This window comes from Pleurodeles waltl, chromosome 8 (assembly GCF_031143425.1).
Source record: "Pleurodeles waltl isolate 20211129_DDA chromosome 8, aPleWal1.hap1.20221129, whole genome shotgun sequence".
NCBI lineage: Eukaryota > Metazoa > Chordata > Amphibia > Caudata > Salamandridae > Pleurodeles > Pleurodeles waltl.
The window spans coordinates 1,149,026,052-1,149,051,703 of record NC_090447.1 but is presented as its reverse complement, the minus strand read 5'-3'; the positions used below and the strand labels follow the sequence as shown (position 1 = coordinate 1,149,051,703).

General features: G+C 41.8%; 1 protein-coding gene across 1 annotated transcript in view; it reads left to right on the top strand.

Annotated features, from left to right (window-relative positions):
• The first annotated feature begins 572 nt into the window (after nucleotides 1–572).
• NUDT15 (nudix hydrolase 15) overlaps nucleotides 573–25,652 on the top strand; it is a 34,970-nt gene continuing 9,890 nt past the window's right edge. The window contains exons 1-2 of the mRNA XM_069205384.1: nucleotides 573–812; nucleotides 15,420–15,616. Of these exons, the coding sequence (XP_069061485.1) occupies nucleotides 577–812; nucleotides 15,420–15,616 (433 nt within the window). The 5' untranslated portion in view covers nucleotides 573–576. The remainder of the gene's footprint in view (nucleotides 813–15,419; nucleotides 15,617–25,652) is intronic.

Sequence of the window (25,652 nt, the reverse complement as noted above, 5' to 3'; positions counted from 1 at the left end):
TCACACACCGAAATCCATGGTGGGCGTGGTGTATACCCTCCAACCAGAGGGAGGCACCTAGAGTACAGACAGCCCCCTTCTCCTTGCGATCTAAAATCGTTGTTGCAAAGAAGGAGCAGGCGGTTAATTATGACACCAACAGTGACGCTGAGGACGGCTCCAGGCAGCCCTCCTGTGTGTCACTGCTTGAGGAAATAAAGGCAGAGCTCAAACAAGGTGGCACCTGACATATACTGGGGTACATGCTGTAATGCCCACAAATGTTAGAAATGCGTTATTGTAAGCCTTGGTGCGTGGCACTAGGCAGAGCTGTGGTGTTAGGTCCACATACCCCCTGAAAATACCGGGAATTGTTCGTACGCCTAAAGTAGCAACTTAGAAATTACGAGTATCTCTAATAATTTGCATAATAACATCTTTTTGTGCCAATCTGTAATAGCTCTTTGCAAAAATATATATCGCATAGGTTGTTTGTCATAAATTGAGTCGCGCCACTGTCAATATTGTTCTTTCCTTGCTTTTGTAGCCTGTTTGGCGGAGTGTGCGGTTGGGCTTGTTTTTAGGGGAAATTCAGCTATGTTCTTTAGTGCGAAGGAAGTCGGGTCTGACTGTCTTTCCCAATCGGTACTCGCTTTTCCGAGCATGGATTTGAAGTGTGCTGATTTCAAGACACCTTCGCGCCCAGGGGTTGGGGTGGCAGTAGTTGTTACCAGCCCCATTGCACACCCGGGCTGTGTCCTCCTGGGTAAGAGAACAAACGCCTCCACAGGGCCCGGCATGTACCAGCTGCCAGGGGGACATTTGGAATACGGGTAAGTGGCCTCGCCGGTAAAATGTAGGCGTGGCCAGCTTCAAATAGGGTCTCATGTTAAAGTCAGGCAAAATTATTACATTCTGAATTTTAATTTTTTTTTATTGTGTTTTCTCACGTTCCTTCACATGAAATGTGTTTCTAACATTGGGTTGTGCATTGTATTTTTCACCTCCTAGAGGTGGTTGAGACATTGAAAGCTGGAGTCAGGTTCGAGCATGAAACCTGGCTCTGGCTCAGCTCGAGGTCCTGTTGGAACCTCGAGCCTATAAAGAGACAAAATGTGGCTTGTGCCTGCCTTCTGCGGAGGGTTGTATGACCTAACCACGCATGCATTTACAAAGTATGCCTTTATTATGCAAGGTAAAGTGAAATCTGTATTACCTAGTTCGTAGTTATAATTAGGATTGTGTTTCCATACAAAATTCATTTTTTTGTGTTGATATTAAGTTTGGCCTTTTTTATCGAATCACCACAAAACTTTATTAAAAAGTGCTACTTTTTGACTAGTTTGCGCTTGGAAATGTTTGGGGTGATCAGTCAAGCGGGGGACAAGAAAAAGGCAGGATCCCCAAATGAGATTTCCACCTTCATTTTTCCATAGACTCTGCTACAGCTCATACTGCTGAGCGAATTTACACTAAATGTTGCAGAAAGCTAAGCTCTTGGTCCAGAAAGAGTGTTTTTTGAGTTTTGGTGTAAACCCGTTCAGTAGTGTTGGAGAAATAAAAGTTACAAAAATGTGTATGTTTCACGCCGTGGAGGATCTGCAGAGCCAACAGATCTCAAAGTGAGATCTGATTGACTTCCACAGCCAGTAAGTGGTGGCAGACATCTTAGGACTTGAGACGTTATAGCTAGGTGAAATGTTTAGTTACAACATAACCTTTTAAACTCTAAAATCCACAGAAGTTCACCAACTATAGTTATTGCACGTAACTATAATTCGTGCCCTAGGGTAACTAAAACTTGATCCCCCGCCATGCACCATTTTCTCATCAATAATTTCACATCAAATGATGTAGTAATATCAATGATGTCATAGAAGATGTTATATGTAGTGTAATTAGCTGTGTATGGTAATGCATTCGTGGTAACTGCATTAATTTGTAATGTCCACATTGTAAATGCTGTTTCCCTTCCAACTCCTACCTAGGATCTGGCATCACGGTCAGAGGTCCTGGCTGGGGATCCAGGTTCGAGTCTTAACATCAGCTCAACACCCTGTGATTCTGAGCAAATCATTTAATAACCGGATTCCTATATGTTGCTCATGTAAAGCCTCAGGCAGTGGGTCAATTTCACGATGTATTAAAAAACTACATAATAATGATCTAAGAGGTAAAAGCAAAGCCTTAACATAAGAAAAGACAAATATATACAGATTTGCACTAAGTGAAACCAGAAAATCTGAATAAATCGCAGCTTCCCATTTAAATTGGGTGATCTTAGCCAGCTCATGGATTTTTTTTTTCTTTTTTTTAATCATGTTTTCATGCTACTTTTTAATGAGTTGTGTTTGTGCTTTCCTTTTTTTTCTTTTTCAAGTGCATGCCAACAAAATGAGGCAGACACCATCATCATGTTTTTTGTGTGTTTTTTTAAAATAATCTATGCTGCAGTAATGTAGATGATGGCTAAAAACTTTGGCAAAGCTTAGAAGTCTCATAGGCAAGACACATTTCATTAGCCAAGGCTTGGTTCTTTAGCATTCTTTTACTTATTTTAGATCGATGGAAGAGGGCCTATCAAAGTCCGAGACAGCACAGTTATCCTGCAATAACATTATTTAAAACTGATTCCTTGTTCTTTAACGCAGCTGGTTCGTTGAAAGTGCAGAATGTGTATACTTATAACCACACATCACTAAAGGTGTATTCTTCCCCTTTTTTTCATAATTTCTTGTTGCTTTACCTCAAAGGGTGCCTTTCTCCATAGTTTACTTTCTCCTATCTAGAGCATGGTTGAGAGCTTGTCATTGGCTTGCTATCACAAGATACTTGAACTGCATAAGCATTTATGACTTTTAACATTCAACATAAAACGCTGGTCTGGCCACATCTATTGTGTATTGGCCATTTTAGGTCTACATAAGCCTATCCTAAATACACAGTGCCTGGAACTAGTTTGGAGTATGCTTGATAAATTTATGCTCTCCTAATAGAACCTCCATCTTGAAATCCCCAACATTCTCACTTTTTTAATATACTTGTTGGACCTGGCCCTTTTAGCAGGGTTATCCCCAGACTTTTTGCCTTCATCCTCCTATTTTTGCAGCACTGAAGGCTCAACTCTTACACCATGCATACAAGCAGTGACCAGATGGATGCCAGAATGCAAACTGAAGTTAAACGAAGACAAAACCAAAATAATGATATTAGGGCATTGTTCTCCTCTGGGGCTATAATCTTGTTCCTTAGATTCCATAAGGAATCTGCCCCCTCCTAAAGAGAATATTAAGAGACTCGGAGTCTGGCTAGACCCGTGACTTACGATGGACCTTCATGTAAAAAAGATCTCCGCAAGCTGTTTCAGTCTGCTCAGGCTTCTGAGGAAAGTCCTCAGAATCTTGCCATTTGTGGCTAAAAGACTAATTATTCAGTCCCTTTTTATCTCCTGGCTGGACTACGGTAATGTGTTATACCTCGGCTCGCCAAAGTATGTAAGCACAAAATTTCAGGTGGTCCAGAATGCCGCTGCCCGACTTCTCTTAGACATACCTAGACATATGTCGGTCAAAGAGACCATCTCCTCTCTTCACTGGCTTCCGCTGGCACAGCGCATAAAGTTCAAAGCTCTGTGCTATATTCACAGGTCCTTACACAATAGAGGCCCTACTCTGCTAAGCTCATTAGCCTCCTTCTATATGCCTCCCAGACAGCTTAGATCCTCATCGGCTGCATTAGCTAGACTTCCAGTTGTAAAAAAAGAAAGCTAGATGGGGTGGTACCTCTATGGCTTACTTGGGAAGTAAACTATGGAATTCCCTTCCCCTCAAGCTTTGGCTGACCAGCCACCCACAAGCTTCCCTTTCGGCGACTGCTTAAGACTTGGCTATTTAGTGCATAAATCTCAGACTGTATTTTGAAGGACTGCATTCAGCGCTGGGAGGCCCTCGGGTAGCCATGCACTTTATAAATCCCTATAACATAACATTTTTTCAGATCTGTTTTGTTGGCTTTAGAACTCTGGGCACTTTACCACTGTAAAAAGTGCTAACGGGCATATGCTCTCTGTCTAAATTGTATTGGTGATTGATTTCTTCATGATTGACATATTTGATTTACTAGTAAGTCTCTAGTACACTGCACCAGGTGTGCCTAGGGCCTGTAAACCTAAAGCTACTAGTGGGCCTGCAGGACTGATTGGGCCACCCACATGAGTAGCCCTGTAAACAAGTCTCAGGCCTGCCAACGCAGTTGTCTGTGTGTGCAGTTTTAAACTGCTGTGTCAACCTGGCAAGCCCAAACTTTCCCTTTTACGGCATGCAAATCACCCCTAAAGCAGGCCCAAGGCAGCCCAATTGGCAGGGTACACTTGTACCTGAATAAGGCTGTGCCCGTCCTCACATAAAGTAGTCTCAACCCCCCTGGAGTGTGTCTGGGGCCAGGGCAGGAAAAGGCAGGGTCGTGTGCCCTGCAGAGACTTTTCTTTGAAGTTTGTCTACTTCAAAGACAGAAATGGGTATAAGTACTGGACCTCTGACACCACATAGTTAAACTCCTTCTGGACTGAGGAAATTTGGCCAGGAAGACAAGCTGGATGCTGGATGAGGGACTGCCACTCTGCCTGCTGCTTCTGTCCTGGGAGTGAAAGGACTGGACTTTGCTTTCTACATCCTGTTTTCCAAGGTTCTCCAAGAGCTTGAACTGAGCTCGCCTCCTGTTAAGAAGTCTCAGGGCTATCAAAGACTTCACCTGCCAAGACCTGGGCTCTCTTGCTGAGAGTCCTGACTTGCCAAGTGGTGTGAACTCCAGTGGGAGTGAGTTTGGTGCAATCAGGAAGAAACTCTTACATCGACTTGCAGAACAACTTGGGAACCTGTGCTGCTGTCTAACCCAGCAATGCTGCCTGCACCGGAGCACTGGTCTCCACTGAGTGCGAGGACCGTGACCTACAATGTGGGCCCCATTGCAGCCGCTACGCCTCCAAAGTCCCCCCACAGTGTGAGTCCAGAATGTCGTGTCACCGATGTCCGTGACATCTGACTCTGCCGCCTCACTTTTGGCCCCATGGTGTGATTATTACACTGCTAAGTTGATGCCTTGCGTCTTGACCTGCAGCATTCATCAACCCCGCCTTGTTGTAAGGAACCGCCGCCAACGCCACATCAACTCCCCTGCAACCATAAGGAACTGAGGCCTCACCTCCCCTGCCTACGAATAAGGAACCGACACCTCACCTCCCCGTTGGCAGTAAGGAACCAACACCACCCCGGCTCTAGCGACACCTCACCGACACTGTGCAACATCCTTGTTGCCTCATCATTTCCAAGGTAGTGTAACCAAGGTCTACATAACTCTGTGGTCGGCCGTGCTCCCTCGCAGGTGGTGCTGGACTGTTGCAAGCTCCTCCATCAAGCCGTTGGGATAGCCCCAGTTGGACCTATTGTGCCATACTACACTTAATCTTTGAAAATTCTCCGCTTTACTTGTGTATTTTGGATTCTTGTCGGTTTGGTCTTGTTTAACTCAGGTGAATATTGGTTATTTTTCTAAACTGGTGTGGAGTACTTTTGTTTTGTTTGTACTATGTGTGTGTGTACAAATACTTTACATATTGCCTCTTAGATATACCTAGCTGCTTGAGCCAAGCTACCGGGGGCGAGCAGAGGTTATCTTAGCGGTGTGATCACTTACCCCTACTAGAGTGAGGGTTCCTACTTGGACAGGATGCAAACCACTGCCAAATAGAGACCCCATTTGTAGCAACACTAGAGCAGAAAAAGTAGATTTATTTAATTGAATTGGAAATAGGAAACCCAATTTTTACACTATTTGTTGAGGGTAAGTATGTTCCTCAAGGAGAAATTGCAGTCCTTGTCAGGGTGAACCACTAAAGTCATTATATAAACTTGTGCTTAACTGTAGCTATGGCACAAAGCAGACAGGCTTTACATAGAGGCACTGTGTAAAGTATTTATGCAGTCCTAAAACAGTAATAAGTTCAAAATGCAAAACAATATTGAATTATAAAAAATAGAGTGAACTTTAATAAACAGAATGACAAAACTTCAATAAGGGGAAGCAGAGATATACATGTTTATGCTTTTAAGTAGAAATCGTGCAAAGAAGCATGAAAATCCAGATCATAGTCGATGGTTGCAGTAATACAGGACCTAGGTGGAATTTGACGGTGACTGCAATTAAGCACGGAACGGATACACCAACCAGGGTTGTCCTGGGTCAATATTTTATCTTTTGACTTTGTCCTTGAAACCCCAGTCTACCACAGGACCTCAAGGGAGACAATCAGAAACTCACAGGTTGTCAGGCAGAATCCGCAGCTTGGTCCAGTCTAGTTTCAGTTCTCACTGGTCAGCTGGGCAGTTGCAAACAAAGGCCGCTGTAGATTGTGTCCCTATAGCTTTAACAGAAGGTCAGCCTTATGACCCTTGGAGTCTATTTAATTGACCTGGGTGTGAGCGGGAGAACAGGTCTAGTCTTCTAGGCAGTTCACAGGTCTCAGTCCCCTTCTGATCTTCTGTAGGTCCAGGATTGTTCTGAAGTGGGTTCCTAGTGATGCCACATTTATGCGTGGCCCATGCTAGTGGGTGGGAATGACCCCTGGGGATGCCCTGACCAATTTGGTAAAGATTTCCAGATTACTCCTACCCACTTTGGTCATTTTCAAGATGGCAAAAGTCCTCAGTCACACTGAACTTGGGATGTAAGGGCTTAAGGTGTGTGTAGAGTATACTATGGTAATCCTAGTGGGTTTGCGGGCATTTCACTGCCCAGGCAAACACTGACACACTATTGATGCTGGTGATTGCTTTTTTTTGGGGGGGGGGGGGTAGGGGGGCAGGGATGAGCTCCCACATCTAACATTAAAATCCAGTTAGAAGCAGCAGGGGTGTGGAACTTAATAAAATATCTACTTGTCCATCGGATAGGTTGCTTCTTAAAATCTACTTGTCCTGTAAAAAAAAAAAATCTACTTGTCCCTTTGGTACCATGCAGTATGGTGACAAACTATGGCAGCAATCTCATTAAGTAAGAGCTCTGATAATAGCCTCTCTGATTATGCCAGGGCTACTACTATAGTAGGGTTTGAATATTTGCAATTTTAGTCGCTACTATAGCAATTTCTTTATTTTGCCACCTTTCTGCAGATCTCCATACTGGGGCTCGAAGAAGCAGTAAGCAATGGTTCCAGGGCTGGAATGTCTGTGAGTCTGCAAACCTACCCACTTACATGTTTTAAGGATTTTCACCAGCTCTTCTCTAATTTTTCCCATAATGAGAAAGGTTGGAAATTTACTCCGGACAATGGCAGAAGTAGAAGTTCTGACAGGGTTGGGGAAAAAAGTAGTTGGGGGAAAGTGAACTTGTAAAAGCCCAATAGATTTTCACATGAGCAAATTTACACATGCAGATTTGCTCATGCTAAAAATCAGTTCACAAATATTTTATAGGAGTACGATTTCCTGGTCTACTTCTGTAAGTTCTTGAGATTTCATGGAAGCCACTAATTCAAAGACATATACCATCAACACACTTTTGGTACTTTCTTTAAGAAGTGGGTGCCTAATTAGGTCTGGCGTTAACAAAGACATTTTGTTTTTATTAAACTTCTATTTCTCTCTCTGTCTATCGGCTGGCTTTACAGTGAGTGATCGCATTCAGCTCTTCCACAAGGAGCGTATTGGCACACAAAGTAGTTTTGTTCACTGCCCAGAACTACTGTGGCAATCAGTGGTGTAGTGAAACTTGAGGGGGCCCATTGCAAAGAACACGGAGGGCTCCCCTCTCCAGACTCACTCAGGACAGGTGTGGGCTGCAGGTCCTTTGTTATGCCTCTGGTGGTATTGTTATGACACTGTTGGCAATGTGTGCTTTTTGAGACCAAAAACCTCTTCCTTTTATTTTATTTTTTGCCAGTGTTTGTTACAAAAATGAGGGCCTGGCAGCTCCCACAACAATAAAGTGTTACAAAAGCCATGTCAAAACAAGGCACGCATTAACAAAACCAAAAGACTCACCAAAAAATGTCGGATCGGTTTGCTTTGCCAGTGCTTGTTTATTTTCATGCTTCCCATAATATTGTAGAAAATGGTTACATCGATTTCCCATTAGGAATATTTTTTTGAAATACTAGCATGCATTTACACAATTTACTAAATGACGCTTCAAAGAAATGGTACCTAACATTTCCTAGTAGCAAAACTTTTTTTTCCTACTTGCATTTTCTTCTGAACATCTTATTTTAAAAGCAAAGAATCATCACTCTTGCTTACAAGCTTCTGCAAACATTTGCATGTAATCAGAGAGCATTCTGGGAGCATTATACGTAGCCTCATATTTGTTAAACTTTTCAAACGTGGTGAAGGAAGGTAGCCTCTTTCTAGCCTTGTTACCCCGACTTTTGGCCTGTTTGTGAGTATATGTCAGGGTGTTTTTACTGTCTCACTGGGATCCTGCTAGCCAGGACCCCAGTGCTCATAGTGGAAACCCTATTTTCAGTGTGTTTGTTTGTGTGTCACTGGGATCCTGCTAGCCAGGACCCCAGTGCTCATAGGTTGTGGCCTATATGTGTTCCCTGTGTGGTGCCTAACTGTATCACTGAGGCTCTGCTAACCAGAACCTCAGTGTTTATGCTCTCTCTGCTTTTAAAATTGTCACTGCAGGCTAGTGACTATTTTCACCAGTTCTGATTGGCACACTGGAACACCCTTATAATTCCCTAGTTAATGGTACGTAGGTACCCAGGGTATTGGGGTTCCAGGAGTTCCCTTGGGCTGCAGCATTTCTTTTGCCACCCATAGGGAGCTCAGACAATTCTTACACAGGACTGCCACTGCAGCCTGAGTGAAATAACGTCTACGTTATTTCACAGCCATTTTACACTGCACTTAAGTAACTTATAAGTCACCTATATGTCTAACCCTCACTTAGTGAAGGTTAGGTGCAAAGTTACTAAGTGTGAGGGCACCCTGGCACTAGCCAAGGTGCCCCCACATTGTTCAGGGCAATTTCCCCGGACGTTGTGAGTGCGGGGACACCATTACACGCGTGAAATACGTATAGGTCAATACCTATGTGTAGCTTCACAATGGTAACTCCGAACATGGCCATGTGACCTGTCTAAGATCATGAAATCCTGTGTACTGCGTGATCTGCAGCTGCTAAGGCTTCTGTGCACTTTGGCAAGGATTCCTTCGTGCACAGCACAGGTCCCCAGCACTCGCTGAGTTGACCACCGGCTTCGTGGGACCCTCTTTTGTTGTGTTGAGACGACCGCCGTGCTCAGATTTCTTGAACGCCTGTTCAAGTGCTTCTGCGGGTGCTGCCTGCTTTTGCGTGGGCTCTCTCTGTTGCTGAGCGCCCCCTCTGTCTCCTCCTCCAAGGGCCGACCTTCTGGTAGGGCAGCACCCATTATCTTCAACCGCAACTCTTTCAGCTAGCAAGGCTTGTTTATGGTCTTTCTGCATGGAAACAACTCTGCATCCTCCAGCACGCCGTGGGACATCGTCTGACCAAAGGTGAAGTTCCTGGCACCTTCCGTTGTTGCAGAATCTTCGTTTTCTTCTACCCGGAGACAGCCCTTTTGCACCTTCATCCGGGGTTTAGTGGGCTCCTGCCCCCCCCGGACACTTGTGTGACTCTTGGACTTGGTCCCCTTTGTTTGCAGGTCCTCCGGTCCAGGAATCCGTCTTCAGTGCTTTGCAGTCAGTTGTTGCCTTTGCAGAATTCCCTATCTCAACTTTACTGTCTTTCTGGGGTAGTAGGGTAACTTTACTCCTACTTTTCAGGTTCTTGGGGTGGGGTATCTTGGACACCCTTCGTGTCTTCTTACACTCCCAGCGACCCTCTACACACTACACTAGGCCTGGGGTCCATTCGTGGTTCGCATTCCACTTTTGGAGAATATGGTTTGTGTTTTCCCTAGGCCTATTGTCTCCTACTGCATTCTATTGTGTTTTACAGTGTTTGCACTACTTTTCTAAGTGTTTTACTTACCTGATTTTGGTTTGTGTGTATATTTTGTGTATTTTACTTACCTCCTAAGGGAGTATATCCTCTGAGATACTTTTGGCATATTGTCACTAAAATAAAGTACCTTTATTTTTAGTAACTCTGAGTATTGTGTTTCTTATGATATAGTGCTATATGATATAAGTGGTATAGTAGGAGCTTTGCATGTCTCCTAGTTCAACCTAAGCTGCTCTGCTATAGCTACCTCTATCAGCCTAAGCTGCTAGAACACTACTAATCTACTAATACGGGATAACTGGACCTGGCACAAGGTGTAAGTACCACAAGGTACACACTATAAGCCAGGCCAGCCTCCTACACGTGGGTACACTTTTTGTTTTTAAACTGGAACCACTGTCTGTAGTGCAGTATGACCTGAAAACGTTTACTTACAGCGCTCACCCTAATAATGAAGGGTTTTCATTAATGTACCATAAATATAAGTTGTAACAGTAGTAACATGTGGGGACACATACTATCTCAACTGCAGACAGTTCCCCTCCATGTAAACTGGCAGCTAGAGGGTTTGTGTTGCAGGGGGTTGGGCCTACTTGTCCTAAGGACAAAATAAACATGAAAACGTGTTGCCCTTGACCCCAAACAATATGTTCCAGGAATCAGGCTATAGGAATTCCGAATTCCTGAAGCAACCATATAACCCCAACAAGCTCAGAGACCGAAGTCTAATAAAACAAAAAGAAGGGTTATCCATAACCCTACAGTGGCTACCCAATAATTGTTTTGGTATCCTGTTTCCCTACTTTGAAGAATGCCCCAAGAGTTGCATATAAACCCAGCCCACCTGTCAAGCAGGCTCTGACACTGTAATGTCAAAAAGAGGCCCAGTGTGATTGGAGCCTGCCTGGTTGAGGTGATAAAGGAATGGCCCTGCCCAGGTGTCAGCTAACATTTGACTTTGACTTTGACTGGGTAAGTCTCTTTGTGCTGCACTTCAAGTGTTATATGAACAACCCAGCAGAATTGTCAAGCAAGATATGACATTCGAGGACGAGTTGACCTGACCTATGTATGTCCAAAAAGATGCTCACAGCCTAACCCTGTATATTCTGTCATGTTCAGGAGGTTGATCTCTGCCCAGTCAAGTCAGAAATTATTTGCTTCTGGAAGACCTTTCACACCAGTTTGAACACTTAATACTGTCTGGTGGGAATGGGAGAAAAAATAAAAATGGGTCCCCATAGGCTTTAGGCAGGGAAAAGCTAACTTTCTAAAAGTTAGCTTATTTTAATATCCAATAAAAATACACTTCCCCACTAAATCAGATTTGAATAACTATTATAATAGCTGTTTTATTATTATTCTAGCTAGTCCCATTCCTGAGATACAATATTTGTATTTAATATTGAATCCCAGTATTTTTCTATGATACAGCCAGCCTTGTAGTAAAAATATCTTTGGGACTATGTGTAACATTAACTGTCACATGCCCTGTACTTTTTAAATAACATGCATCCTGTCCAATGGGCAATAAGGCCTGTTTAGGGGTGACTTATAAATATTTAGAAGGAAGGTTTAGGTCTGTCAAAAGGGGTTGACGGGTTGAATTTTATTTTAAAACTCCACACTCAAGCTACAAAAGTAAGGCCTGCAGTCATGATTACACTACCACTGTAATGAATGGCAAGATTAGTGCTGCAGTCCACAAGTGACATTTACATGCCCTGAGTACACTTTGAACCTCATACTAGGGACTTATAGGTAAGTTAAATATGCCCATTAGGAGTATCCCAGTTTTACCAAGATAAAAAGATAATCGCAAGTACTTTATGCTTAGTTAGAAGCAGTAAAATGCACAAAGCTCTACAGCAAATAAAAATCTAGGGTCCAGCAAAAGGTAAGAAAATCTGTGGTGATCACACCAATAAGGCATATTTCGTATAGAAAATAAAATAAAACCTAATAAAATGATTGTTGTTGGTTATAATGTGATTTATAGTACTTTTTTTTGTGTACAGCATGTCTGTCACCAGGAATAAAGGAATTCATGTAATTAATTTAAAAACGGAGACATATTTTTATGTTTTTCAAATCACGTGCTTGCAGCAGACATAAAAAACAAGCATTTACAATGCATCGGGTCTCGCGTTTGCTCGTGTTAGAGCCGATCGCGTTGTAAACTCCTAACCCGACTTTTCACCTATCGGGCAAAAGTGCATTTATGCACGTAACCCGAAAAAGTGAAATCAAGTAGGTAAAGCGCTCGACTTCTGCCAAGCGAGATCGGGCTCGTAAATTAGTTAAAAAAGAAGTCCACGAGCCCGATGGAAAACAGCGAGCCTCGCATGTTTTCTGTACTTGGTCGCTGCGCTGGAGGAGGGCTAGCCACCGGAAAAGGCATGCCATATGCGTGCCTCGACTAATGAAAGCAAGCCGATTTAATTAGGGAAGCCCACGAACCAATAAAAAGCACTGACGTGAAGTTGACAGTGCTCGGAGCCCTTTACTAAATACTAAAGAGTCTCCCTGCTATACGCATGCGCGAGCGCATGCAAAGCAGGCTCGACCCTAAAAATAGCACTGCTACTAAAGGAACAGGTTATGCATCTTAATGGGCAGACATCCATTAGACAGAATTACTGCATTAGTGGGAACGCACATGAGAGGCAGAACTTTGAATGTTGTTGGGCTGGGTGTGAGGTTTATTTGGCGATTGCATTGAGCTCTCTTGGTGTTAGAGTGCTGCAGAAGCTTAATCTAAGAGCAGTAATGGACCTAGCATTGCATTGGGGACTCTGGGGCCTTGCCACTCTGCTCAAAATAGAGAAATTTGGTGACCTGGCAGGTGAGCCTCTGGGATTGAGTAAGGAGAGGGTGTGGTTTATAGAAGCATGGGTGGAGTCTTAGGGCTTTTATAACTAGTGTGGTTCAAAGGCAATAAAGGAAACATGTATATAAAGCTTCATGCCATATTTTGTGCCATCTTTAACTATTACAAATAATTAGTGGTGCAATTATGTTTGATACATCTCTTCTGAAGAATGGAAAACCAGGTTGCCCTTGCCAGCAGTCTGAACCTTGACATGCAAGTTGTTCATCAGAGTTAATGTCTTTGCTACTGATGATACTCTATTACCCCAATCTCCCACCTCCACACCCACCCCCCCCCACTCCACCCTGCAAAAAAGTGCAGAGCTTTTTTTGGGTCACAACTACAAGACAGTGTACATTGGTTGACTTTATTGTCGCTCTCATTTGCTTGTTTCTTATTACTTAGTTTGCCTTGTCCGTTTTCTGTGTGTGTCTCTCTCTCTCTTTAAGCATAGTCTCTTTACTTGTGTCCTGCTACTGCTCTCTTTTAGGGAATTACTTTTTTTTCTTTGTGCCTAAGCACTCCACAGGAGTGTATGTTTTCCAGCTGTCTCCCTTGTGTACTTCTCTCCCCTTGCACTCTCATACTTTTCTTATTGAGGAAGGTGTCTCTGTCAGTGATGGAGGCGTGTCAGACCTTATTTGCTTTTATATTATTATGATAAGGTGACACGTATAGAGTAAGTCATCTATTACCTTCAGACGTCGACTTGGACCTTTTGACTCAAACAGGAGTGTGAAATCATCCAGCTAGACAATGCGAACCAATAATCATCATATAATCAATTGGAGTCAGTAATTTAAACACACCGTGACCTATGTGGCCATGAATCACCACACCAGTTTAGTAAAGTTTAAACATTTATTGCCCTCAAATTAATGCTAATATCACATGATAGAAATACAGAAACATAACAGGCTGTCCAAAATGCCTAAAGGATCTCAATCCAATCAAAGCATTTATCATTAACACACCAAAATAACAATGCGGAATAACAACAGAATCAAGTGAAAAATAGAAACGGCATACATTTAGTTTGTGCAATTGAATAACTTGTAAACAATTAATGAACAGTCAAATTTAGATATTAGGTCAGGCATCCCTAACTATTACTCTAACTAGAAAGCATGTGTGGGCTTCATGCAAAAAGAAAAATAAGATAATTTATTTGGAAAAAATCTAACTATGGCAAAAACCAAAATAAGTGGTTGGATTTTCCAAGGGAGAAAAACCTACAAGAAAAACAAATTCACATTGGTTATACCTCTCCTAAATGGATCAGCAATCAGTACTATCTTCATCAGCAGAGCACAGGAACATCAGGTCTTCATTAGCCAGCATCAGGGCATGAAAGGGAAACAGTTCAGTAAAGTGTGCCTTAGTATCTAAAATGTTCAAATCATAGGCAGAAACTAAAAACCAGCATCTGAACAGAATTGAAGCTAAATGGAATCTCAGGTAATATAGAACTAACAAGAAGCTCAGAAAATGGGCTTATTGACTTATATCGCCTAAAGCTTTGTTATATTAAAGTCCCAAAAGTTATTAACTAAGCTTCGATTGGACAGGACTATGAGGTGGTTTAGTTTACAGCCACTAAAACATCTGCGCTTCAGATGTCTCTCTTCCTCCTTCAGCATTTCAAATTGGTTTTCGCTGTCACTCCTCTCTCTACTACAGTCAGCTTCCATACAGAAAAGTACATTTAAACTATGTGCTTCCTGCCAAAATAATAAAACTCGAGCAAAAACAAAATATGCAACATGAAAACACTGCATAGAGCACTGAGGCGGTGTGTTTGAAACTAACAATTTTTTATCTCAAGGAAATGTACAACACCAGCAGAAAGAGGAGGATGTTTGAAGAAACATTATTTTGCAGTGTTAGCAGACCATTTAAACATCGTGTTTGTGAAAAATTACTAAAACGTGATGCCTTTTTAAACTAGTGCTAAGTATGAAGAATAAAACATTTCATAATAAATTTAAACCATTAATCTTTTAGTACGTATTAATAATCATCTTTTTCAATATATGTAATTATGAGTAAGCAAAATACATTTTCATTAAACATTATTTCACGTAATACTTAATTGTTTATGGTATCCACCATATCAGTTGCACTTTTTAATTTTCTAACACACATTTTCAGTTAGGCCTTTTAATACAGGTTGTTTCACATTATCTTTTAGTGACACATTTTTATTAATAATGTTTGCTCTTTAACAGTAGCATCTAATTATAGTTCAAAGAAGTCAACAACACTCTTGATAATTCATATGGTACTGCTCTTACCATCATACTGGAGCACTCAAGAATGACCGATATTGAAACAAATAGTGACATGAAATTGTATACACCTGTTGCGCTGATTGCTTCATTATGTTTTCCAGCTTATAATGGCGGCTGCACATTGTGCATGCTGACATAAGCGCCATAACGTATACGCACTAGTTACACTCGATTAGGGTGGCCACATGCGTGGGCACATAAATGAATCTTAAATATATACCTAAGATGGCAAGAGTTAAACAATTTTCAGAAATTTAATTATTCCATATGTTTTCTTTTACTTTTTCTAGTGAAACCTGGGAGAAATGTGCAGCTAGGGAAACCTTGGAAGAAGCAGATCTTCACCTGGAAAATATTCGCTTTGCTTCTGTGGTGAACGCAATCAGCTTGAAGGATAATTACCACTATATCACAATAGTAATGAGAGCAGAAGTGGATTTAAAACATACATCTGAGCCGACGAATGTTGAACCCAACAAAAACGAAGGTAGAGATTATTAGTCTGTATCTTTAAGGCTAGTAGTGTTAGGTTCTTTGTATGTAGTCTTAAACTGTTTTTATTCACCTTTTTGCTCTAACAGCCAGTCAGTACATTGTCTCTAATTTATGTGTGATGTGGTAGGAAAGCGGACATGTGGCAACCGCTAACTCCTATGTTCAGATGTCTCATGCAGTATCTTGCAATGGTGAAATTGATGGGTACAAACATTCATCATGTTGTGTTGGGCTTCATCTTTTGAACTCTCACCCAAATAGAGACTTCAGTAGAAACTGCTCCTCTGACCCTCTCATATCCCAGATGTCAGAATGCAACAAGTTTAGTACTAGTATGTTCAAAGTTCACTCATACACCATTATGCATTCACAGTTCATTCTGAGCATTGGGCTATCTGCCGTAGGCCTAATTTTAGCGTAATATTTTAAAAGTTGTATAAATACTGAGAAACTGATTAAAAAAAAAAAAAAAAAGCTCATAAAAGGCCACATTTGTGATCTAGTTTAGTAACTGTGTTAGTCACAGGCGTGCTGTTGTTTGGTAGCCATTTTAGTTTTAGCTTTACACACGTTATTTTAGCAAACTAGGCCTGCCGCTGTGCACTTTAACCTAGACATACTTTATTCAGCTTTGTTTTATTATTTTAACAATAGCCACATTTACGGTCTTGTTTTATTTTCTCTGTCTGGCTGTTCTATGCCTAGGCCAGCACTGCGTTCGTTCTTAAACAAGACATTTCTTTCACTCTGGGCTTTTCTCAAGGCTGCAATAAGATAGGTTGCCGGCAAAAGTGGTACGCTTTGTCTCTAATGTTCACAGATACATACACACTCTTACGTGGGGATCCTTTCTTGGAACATCAGCTGTTTTATTATAAAAACACTACATTGACCCATGTACGTTAGAGGGAGATTCCAGCCAGATGACCACAACTGTAAGCTGATTGCTGAGTGCTTCGCTGGAGCTGCTTATGCAGACTACAGACCTCTTGCTCAGGTATGAGGCATGATGTCGTCCCAGGGGAAACCTAAAGGGCAGAATTAGAGCTTAACATTCTGTGCTCTAACATAGCTAAGGTAGGAACTGTTCTTAAAATCCTTAGTGACAATATGGTAGCGTTATGTTTGTGTTTTACTCTCCTTGTCACAATTTTAGTCCGGTCATGCTTCATCCTCCTAGTTATTGCAATACGTGCTTTATTATCTAAGATGCAGTTACTTCAATAAAACCCTATTGAACTAACTCTGCCCCTGATTGTCCTTGCATATGTGAGACTAATGTAACGGAGAGAAACAGATGAGAACTGAGTGACCACGATTTCCCTGAGGAGTCAATTGTGTCATGCGCTTGGTTGCCCAATCATCCCTGCTCTAGGGTGGGATGAGGCACTGCTAGTTAGCAGGAACAAAACCTGGATTAGGCCTACAGGTGTCACCTGTAGTGGGTTCAGACTCAGTCCCCAACAGTACAAGTGATTCTGCTGCCTGAATCCAGTAGTCTCATTAGGATAATGAGAGCCTATGCAACACTGTGACTAATGTATTTTCCAGGGCTTCCGGCATTGTACTGTAAAGTCGTAGCATGGAGAAGTTTACATTGTTGTGAGAAATTGCCTCTTTTTGCATGATCACCCACATTTTTAGGTTTCACCTGCACATGGCTTGCGCTGTGGTTGTGAAATCTATTGTTAATATATATCTTAAAAGGGCTTACATCTTTCATTGGTTTCTGTGCTTGCCACTTACTTTTTCTCTTTTTGCATTGGCTGTTGCATGCTATTTCCTGTTCTTCCTGTGTTACCTCTTATCAGTGTCTCAAGGCCCAACTACTGTTTTCATCCGCCTTTGAAGTAGATTTCTTTTAATGTTTTTCCTGCACAGCCCTTGCGCACATAACCCGCGTCTCTCAACGCAGCCCCTGTCAGATACGGAACTCAATGTACCTCATCAGTTTCATGCTGACTCTTCTCTTATTATCATTATCTTTGTTGTGCTCACACAGCCTGACTTTGATGTGGCTGCCTCTCAGGACGTTGCCTTGTATGTAAGTAGCTCTCAATGAGGTGCTTGCATTCCCATGCGTCAGTTTCAGGCCAGCTCCTCTTTTTGGCACGCTCATACAGCCTCTGCACAACAATGAGGCACACACAGAGTGTTCTCACATTATTTTCTCTATTTCTTCATTTCAGTTATTAGAGTTGCACTGTCTTCATTGCAGTTTTTACACCAGGGCGTCACTATGGATGCACTTTTTGTAACTATGTTACTGGATTTACATCAGCTGCATTATACAATGGTTCTGCTTCTAAGTGTACATAAAGCAGGCTTTGGGTCTGTTTTTACTTTCCTCTGAGCATTCATTCAGTCCGGTCTCTGTTTATTCACTAATGTCACATGGTTGACTTAATTCGGTTTGGCGGTTTGCAGCAGAGTATATTTCAGGCATGGCTATTCTGCAGTTCTTTAACCGTGCTGCAGACCGTTGACATGTCACGACCGCATCGAAGTCGGTATGGGCTGACCATTATGACAAGGCGTTCACTTCACATATGTAAGATTCATGAATAGATCATGTTGCTTTTTATTTTTGGGTTTGGTAGGGTTATCGCTACTTTGAATTGAGCAGCTTTCAGTGCGGGGTTTTAATCTGATTATCAGGATTGAGACCGGTGCCCTTTTGTAACTAAATACGTTTGAAAGTGCCCTTCACATGAAGGATACCAATATTTAGTTAATCCTTGATCTCAATGGGAAGGCGTGGAGCTTCCACATTCATTCTACAGGACACAAGTGAATGTGGCTATGGTACAGTATGTAGAGCTTTGGTTAGGGTCTTAATTTGGGCAGTGCCCCTGACGGCAGAAATCCATGTGCTGCATTACTGATTGAACATATTGGTGCACTCCTTGCCAAAGAGCCATATGTGACTAGGACAAGTCGCAGATGATGACTTGCTGCAAACAGTTCTTGTGTAACGCGCTTTAATAAAGGATGGGCTCTCAACAATGTAACTGTATTTGACAACATGGTTGATGCAGTGTCTAGAGTTGTACCGCTCCAACTCCTGACGTGGCTGTAAAGTGCTTCTATAGTCATCTGGTTCCAGAGGCCCTAGTAGAGTACATGGCTAAAAATCAGTGGGGTTGTAGTGTTGTCTACATGAGAAGCATTGGCTTGAGGAGTGGGCACTGTAGGCATGATCCTTCCTTGATGTAATTAACTTGTAGCTGTGCTTAAGCATTAGGTGTTGCAGAAAGGTATAAGTGTTGCACTAGACACGTATGAAAGTTGTTTAAACTGACTATGGCTCTGCTACAGCATGGGGCTTAGCTAATTCTTAACAAAAATGAATGTTCTCATTCAGACATGATGGTGCTGATTTAATGTTCTTGAGGCACAAGAAAATGAAATGTGCTTTTTGCAGCAATCGTATGCAGACATAGCTTGAAAAACACTCCAGTGGTGTCCTCGTTGTGCTGCCTTCACTGAAAAAATTGCTCCATAAGCTGAGAATTCTTTTTACACACTGGTGCTTTGGTCATCTAGTATCCTGAAATGTAATTGGTTTGTTGTTCATGCCAATCAAAAGGATAACTGGTTGGGTAAAATATAGATGTTGTGGTTTTTAAGACAGTTTCTTGGGCAAAATGTGTAAACTATTATTATTTTTTTAGTTTATTGTAAGGTGTTTTTTTTTTTTTAATGCTTGGCTGGGAAGTTCAACACTAGACTAGGAGTTTCAGTGTACGACCACATCACCAAAGAGTTACAGCATTTCATATTCCCTTGCTGTGTAACTCTCTCCCAGAATCCACCCTGCTTTCCCTAGTGATGTGTCCTTGCATGTGTTACAATCATCTGAAGTTTTCACTACCGAGCTTTTGGAGGCCTTTCCAAGCTCACCTCCTTTGTTCAAAGCTTGCAGTGTTAATTATTGCATGAGTCTTCTAATGAACAATTCTCCATGTAAATTAATTTCAGATAGTTTTGACACTATCTATCAGAACCATCTTTTATAGCATCACCATTTCCGGGAATCTTCTTTTCACTGCTTGGTGTGCCAGAGGTTGAATCCTTCCTTATCTATGGGCCTGAAGAAAGTGTGTTTTTCTTATCTGTTCACGAGGAGTGTATTTATATAATGCTTTCTGAAAAAATAACCGCACCACGGATCCTTACTAATGGCAATGCAGCACTATATAACTCTGATAAGGCATACTGCAGAATTGTTGATGAGCTGTGACACTTCTTTCCACAGCACAAGTATTTGTGGACTCTTCAATATTAAATGTCCTTTCTTATTCCCATTATGACAACATCCCCGGGGTTCGTGCCCTACCTGTAATTTTCTTGTACCCAAAGTAACAAATGCACGAAGATAAGATGTTAGAGTTTGAATTCTTAAAGCTATAGTTCTTAAAGTTCTTGGCCTTCAGCCACCTCTTCAGTAATTTCCTTTCGTAATGCACACACATTTTGTTGAAATTTTACTTGGGTGTGTCATAATGCCAGGAAAAGCTAAACCGAGTTAATAACCCCGCAATGCTACAACAAAAAACAGCTGCTTATTAATAACACAGGCAAAACCTAATTCATTTACCAATGCTTGTTTTAACTAATGCTGCTGGTTTTTGGACTGTGTATATTGGGTTCCTGCCAACCAGGCTCCAGTGCATGTGTTTTGACCCCTAAAAACATATTAATTGGCACATTTAGTCTACCTGTATGTCCCTAGTACGTGGTACCCATACCCAGGGCATATACGGTAAATGTCACTAGTGAACTGCAGCAACTTTTGTGCCACCAGTAAAGTGACCACGTACAACGTGCTGCTAGGCTTGCCACAGCAGCCTGAGTGAGCAGTTTTAAAACTGCCAATTTGACTTGCTAAAATAACCCTTTTACCAGGGATAAACCTTCCTTTACAATACTAAAAATTTAACACCCAAGTAGGCCCTACATGCTGATATGATGGGGTGCATAGTAATTAAAAATTAGGGCTGCTTTTCCTTAGAAAAGCACTGTTTTACATTATAGCATCTAATAATGCATAACTTCAGTTTGGGACTCGCTAGAAAGATGATTAAGGGGCTCTTTTTAATAATAATTTAAAATCCAACCTATTAGTCCAGACAGATTTTAAATTACTATTTTGTAAATTCCACTTTAGAAAGTGGGCACTTTCCTTCATAAGCCAAGTGTGCCTTTCTGCCAGTGTTCAGGATCACCCGACTGTTAATGGGTTTCCTGCGGTGGGATATGTATTATTCTCAGACAGTGGACAATAGGCTTGGGTATGGAGACAAGCTTTTCCTCCTGACAAGATGGAAATCTAGGCTATAGGAACTAAATTAAACTTCCAAAGGTACCTACCTTGTTACAGGAAATGATATAGCTCACACTGAGGCCTGCTTGCCAGCCAGGCACAAGTCCCAGTGAGAGGGGTTGTCCCCAGAACCAGTTTTGGCCATGTGGGCTGTACCCAGGAACCTAAACCTCAAAAGGTACCTGCCCTGTTACAGGCAGATACAGCTCAGACCTAGGCCTGCTTGTCAGCCAGGCACCAATCCCCGTGTGAAAGGAGCTGCCCCCAGAACTGGTTTTGAATGACCACAAGGGAGAGTTTGCCCATTATCATAACCACACCTCTGAGAGGGCACAGGGAGCTCTGCACAAGGAAAGAAAGGTTCTGCAATCTTGATCTAGTTTACAGTAAAACACACAGGAAGTTGTGCAAAAGTGGATTGGTTCACCATTGTGAATGTTTACCCCATTGGCTAACAAGTGGTCAGGAGTCTGCCCCAACCACAGACTGCACTGGGCATAAATATGGCACCACCAATACCCTCTTCAGAACACATCTTGACCTGTGGAATACAGAAGAAGAAATGTACCTGCTGTTGAAACCAGGGGGAGAGACCCCAAGGGCCCGACCAGCTCGCACTAAAGACTGAGAAGTGGACTCCCAGAGTCAGAAGGCTGATCTCCTCTTAAGCTGCAGGGACACCTTTCAGAAAAGCCCTGCTGACCACTTGCAACTAGACCGCGCCCCTGCCTTTTGTCTTCCCCTGCAGTGAGACCTGACCCCTAAGTGGTGTTCGTAAGCTCCTGACTCGCTTGTATAAAGTGTCAGAGTACTCCTCCCACCTAACCCTAAATGCCGGGACTTAGAAACATTTTCAAGGATTTTTGCCTGGAGAACCGGCAGAAGACCGAGACAAACCTGCCCGTCCAACAGGTAGTAAGCGCTATATAAATGCAAGTTACAATTACAACAAAAATGCACTGTGGTTGGACCAAATGATTCAGGTGGATTGGTTGGCCACCTAGAGGGACTTGGGATAGACCCTACGTCCAGGAACTGTGTCTAACTCCCTTCGGCTCATGGTCAAAAGGTGTGCTCAGTAAGAGAGTTGGGTAAATATGATTGGGGGGGGTGGGAAGCAAAAAATCACTAAAAAAAAAAATGGTTAAAGTAATGGTATATTTAAAGTATGGTGCACAACAGTCCCAAGTAAGAATGAATGGTTCAGAGACCTCAACAACTGCAACAACTGATCTGAAGTATGCTCCTCCCTTCAGCCTACAACCGCCAGACATATGGGGCCACCTAGGGGCATATCTCACTTGGTTAGGTGTGGACATCTCTGAAGAACATGAAAAGGGGGGCCACGGTTGATAAGACGGAGGGGTAGTAGAATAGTAGAGTTGCTCAATAGACGGACATGCACCAGCTGAGACCTGATGGAATTTTCTTCATGACAAGCTATGGTGCCTACGATGTATGACCACACCCACAAGACATTAATTGTCTAGAACAAAGATGAGAAATAACTGGATATTGCATATTCATTTCATTGTGATGTATTATCACAATTGAATTTGTACTTGGATAGATATTTGCACAGTTTCTGTTATATGCTCAATTAAAAAAAAATAGGTGCAGTTCTAAGAATTTGTTACTTTAAAAAGGTAATTTAAACAGTAGTAAGTTGTATAACATCATCATGTCATAAGTGATGTAATATGTGAGTTCATTAGCAGTCCTTAAAATAATAACAAAACTTAATTGTATTCTTCATATCTTGATATGGATTATATGCATAATTTTCACTTACAATTTCAAATAATAGTTGCCACATCTTACATAGACAGTGTATGTCATGAGTGAACATAAACACAATTTTATCATTCACATTCGTCGTCATCATCTTCTGGATAGGTGTCATCATTCTCTGCGTCTGTTTGATTTTCACAGACGGCAAGTCTGCACATGTCAGTGCACTTGAGGCCATTTAGACAGCAGACTAATGTTGGCAGTTTGCAATTCCTAATGCATTTGCAAGCTAGTAGATTTAAAACAGCATGAAGTACTGGTTGCCTTAACATCCCGTCCACTACCGGTTGCTCTGCTCCCTTGTGTTTTTTCCAACTTCTATCCTCTCCCAATTGGACTAGGTGTCTGTGGCTCATTCCGAAGACATCTCTTGCTTATAGCAGCTTGATAATTTGCATACTCGGCATGTGTCTTCAGAAAGTCCCTGCAAGGTGGAATATGATGGCTGTCTGTCTCCCCCTTCTTTGTGCAGAATAGGTGATATCTCAAGTCATTCACATGATGAACTGAAGATTTTGGTGCATACAGCAAGCGTGAGAATTGCTCCAATCTGTCCATTTTTTCAGCAAGATCCCATTTGTCTCTGAGGTGTGAACATGTTTCCTGTGTATGTCTGTTGGCAGACAGACATTTTAATGCACTTCCTTTTTCTTTTCCCGCCAATGCGCTTACTGGTAAACATATGGAGACCTATCATAGCCCGACAAAAATTTTCACGTAGGGTTAAAGCTATTTTCTCAATATCAAGGACTTGCATGCGTATTTTAGTACCACATTTCAGAAACAATTTAGCCGTGATTCTGTCATGGAATCCCAAAAACATAATAAACACATCTGTGTCATCTGAGCTTATCATTACTGCCTCATAACTCTCATTAGCAGTGTGTGCAGCATGCAGCAACAAATTACCATTTGCTTCTTCATGTGCACTATTGAGGTAGGGCACTTCGTGGCTCCCATCAGATGTGATTTTGTAGTTCACAAACAGTGTTTTATTCACAGGTTTTACAAAATACTCTTTCTTCCATTGGTTAACAAGAAATGCAATGAGAGTTGGGAATTTCCTCCACTGTCTGACAATCTTGGAAGGTGAGATGCTCTGTAACTGGTGCCGGGGTTCTTCCCCTCTGATTATTCTTTTGCTGTTCCTAAAAGACGTCTCATTGTACGTATCAAACACAACATTTATTCTTTGACTTCTATTTCCTTCCCGCAAAGCCCTGGACAAGACCGACATAGTCACCTCACCAAAGTTTGATTACTCTCCTTTTATTCTCTGAACAAGAGCCATACCTTTTAATCAGCATGGCTGAATTTCCAGGTATTTCTTTAGCAGGGATAACGTTTTTCTGCAAGTATGTTGCTAAAATAGCTTTGACTGTCTTTCGCAACAGACCTTCACAAGGGGTGCTAAAGCCCATGGTAAAGGTCCAAAGGGATGAGAGAGTACATCTGCCATTTGAAGTTTCTGATTCTGTGCTGTAACAATGATTCAACCAAATAGTGCTTTGTCTGCTTTCATGATGATTGGTCTGCCATTGCTGTTCACTGCCTTCTTCTTGGACATGTTAGTGAAGGTTTTTAGTTTGTTCGTTATCATTGGGTCATGAAACTTCTTGAAAGGAGGATTATTCTCAAGTCACTCAAGTTTGAAGTCTGTATAGCACTGTGCACCTATTTCATCCGTCTTCATTATGTCGGATACTATGTCTTGAGATGCCTTTTTTGCTGTGGAGAGAATAATGAGACCATGTGGACCAACAACTGGGTTTATCCAGCTTTGAACCAGACTAACTGCTCTCGTAACAGTATCTTCATCTTTTTCAATTCCTGACTTATGTAGGTCTGCGTAAGATCTGATCTGTTGTTATGAACCATTTCCCTTATCTGACCCAAAAAGGCGCTTCTGTGTTCAGTCGTCATATAATATCTTTTCATAGCACACGCCTTGAGGTTGAACCTTGTCGTACCACCCAGAGTCTGTGTGTTTTTGTTGACTGTTACATCTATCACTTGATCGACCGGAATTCATCCAAACGGATTAACATCTGACAGTTGAACTGAAAAGCATGCGTTGATAAAGTTGTGGTGTATCTGGATGTTTCACTGCATGTAATGTCATTTTGGATAATATACAGGAAGATATTTAGCGCAGTTCATCCTGTCATATGCAAAACACCATGGGATCATAGAGCAAATTGTTGTAAGATATGCCAATTTCCTTCTCGAGCAGCACGCAACAGAGCTAGCGAGATATTTTCAGCAATAACCACATACGCCATCCAAAATGCAGAGAGATCTCCATTGTCCTGTTGAAGATGTTCCAGGAATACATTCCAAAACTGTTTTACTTTGGCATAGGCAGCATTCTGCAAGAGATCGTCTAATCTCTGTTGGCATAGGTCATTGGCAAAGTCGTTGACATCCTCAATGAAGGAGTATTCTGCCTAAATGTTCTTTTCATAATTCTTCTCCACTCAGGATAAATTCCAACCAAGCCAGTCTCAACATAGCTTCATACACACACTTTGTACTCAAACTGCATGATTGTACATAAGATTATCTATCTAGTACTAATAATATTGATCCTTCTGCTATCACATCTTCTTCAATGAAAAGGTTGCAAAGACCAGCACCTTGAAAGTGTTTTCCAAGAATGGACTTGACATTGCAAATGGTGTGAAAGGTGCCTATTTGAAGAATGACTCTGTTGTACTTAGCTTTAAGCTTCCACACAATCTCAGTTGCTTTTGCATAGAGAGCTTGATCCATAACCACTACAATGTTCACCAAATGCAGTGATTTTCTTATCAGCTCGTGACTGTTTCAAAATTTCAGAAACAGCTGTCAACTAAGTTCCATGGGCATTAATGGTGGATAAGTAGCCAATGGAATCCTGTGGTGCACTAAC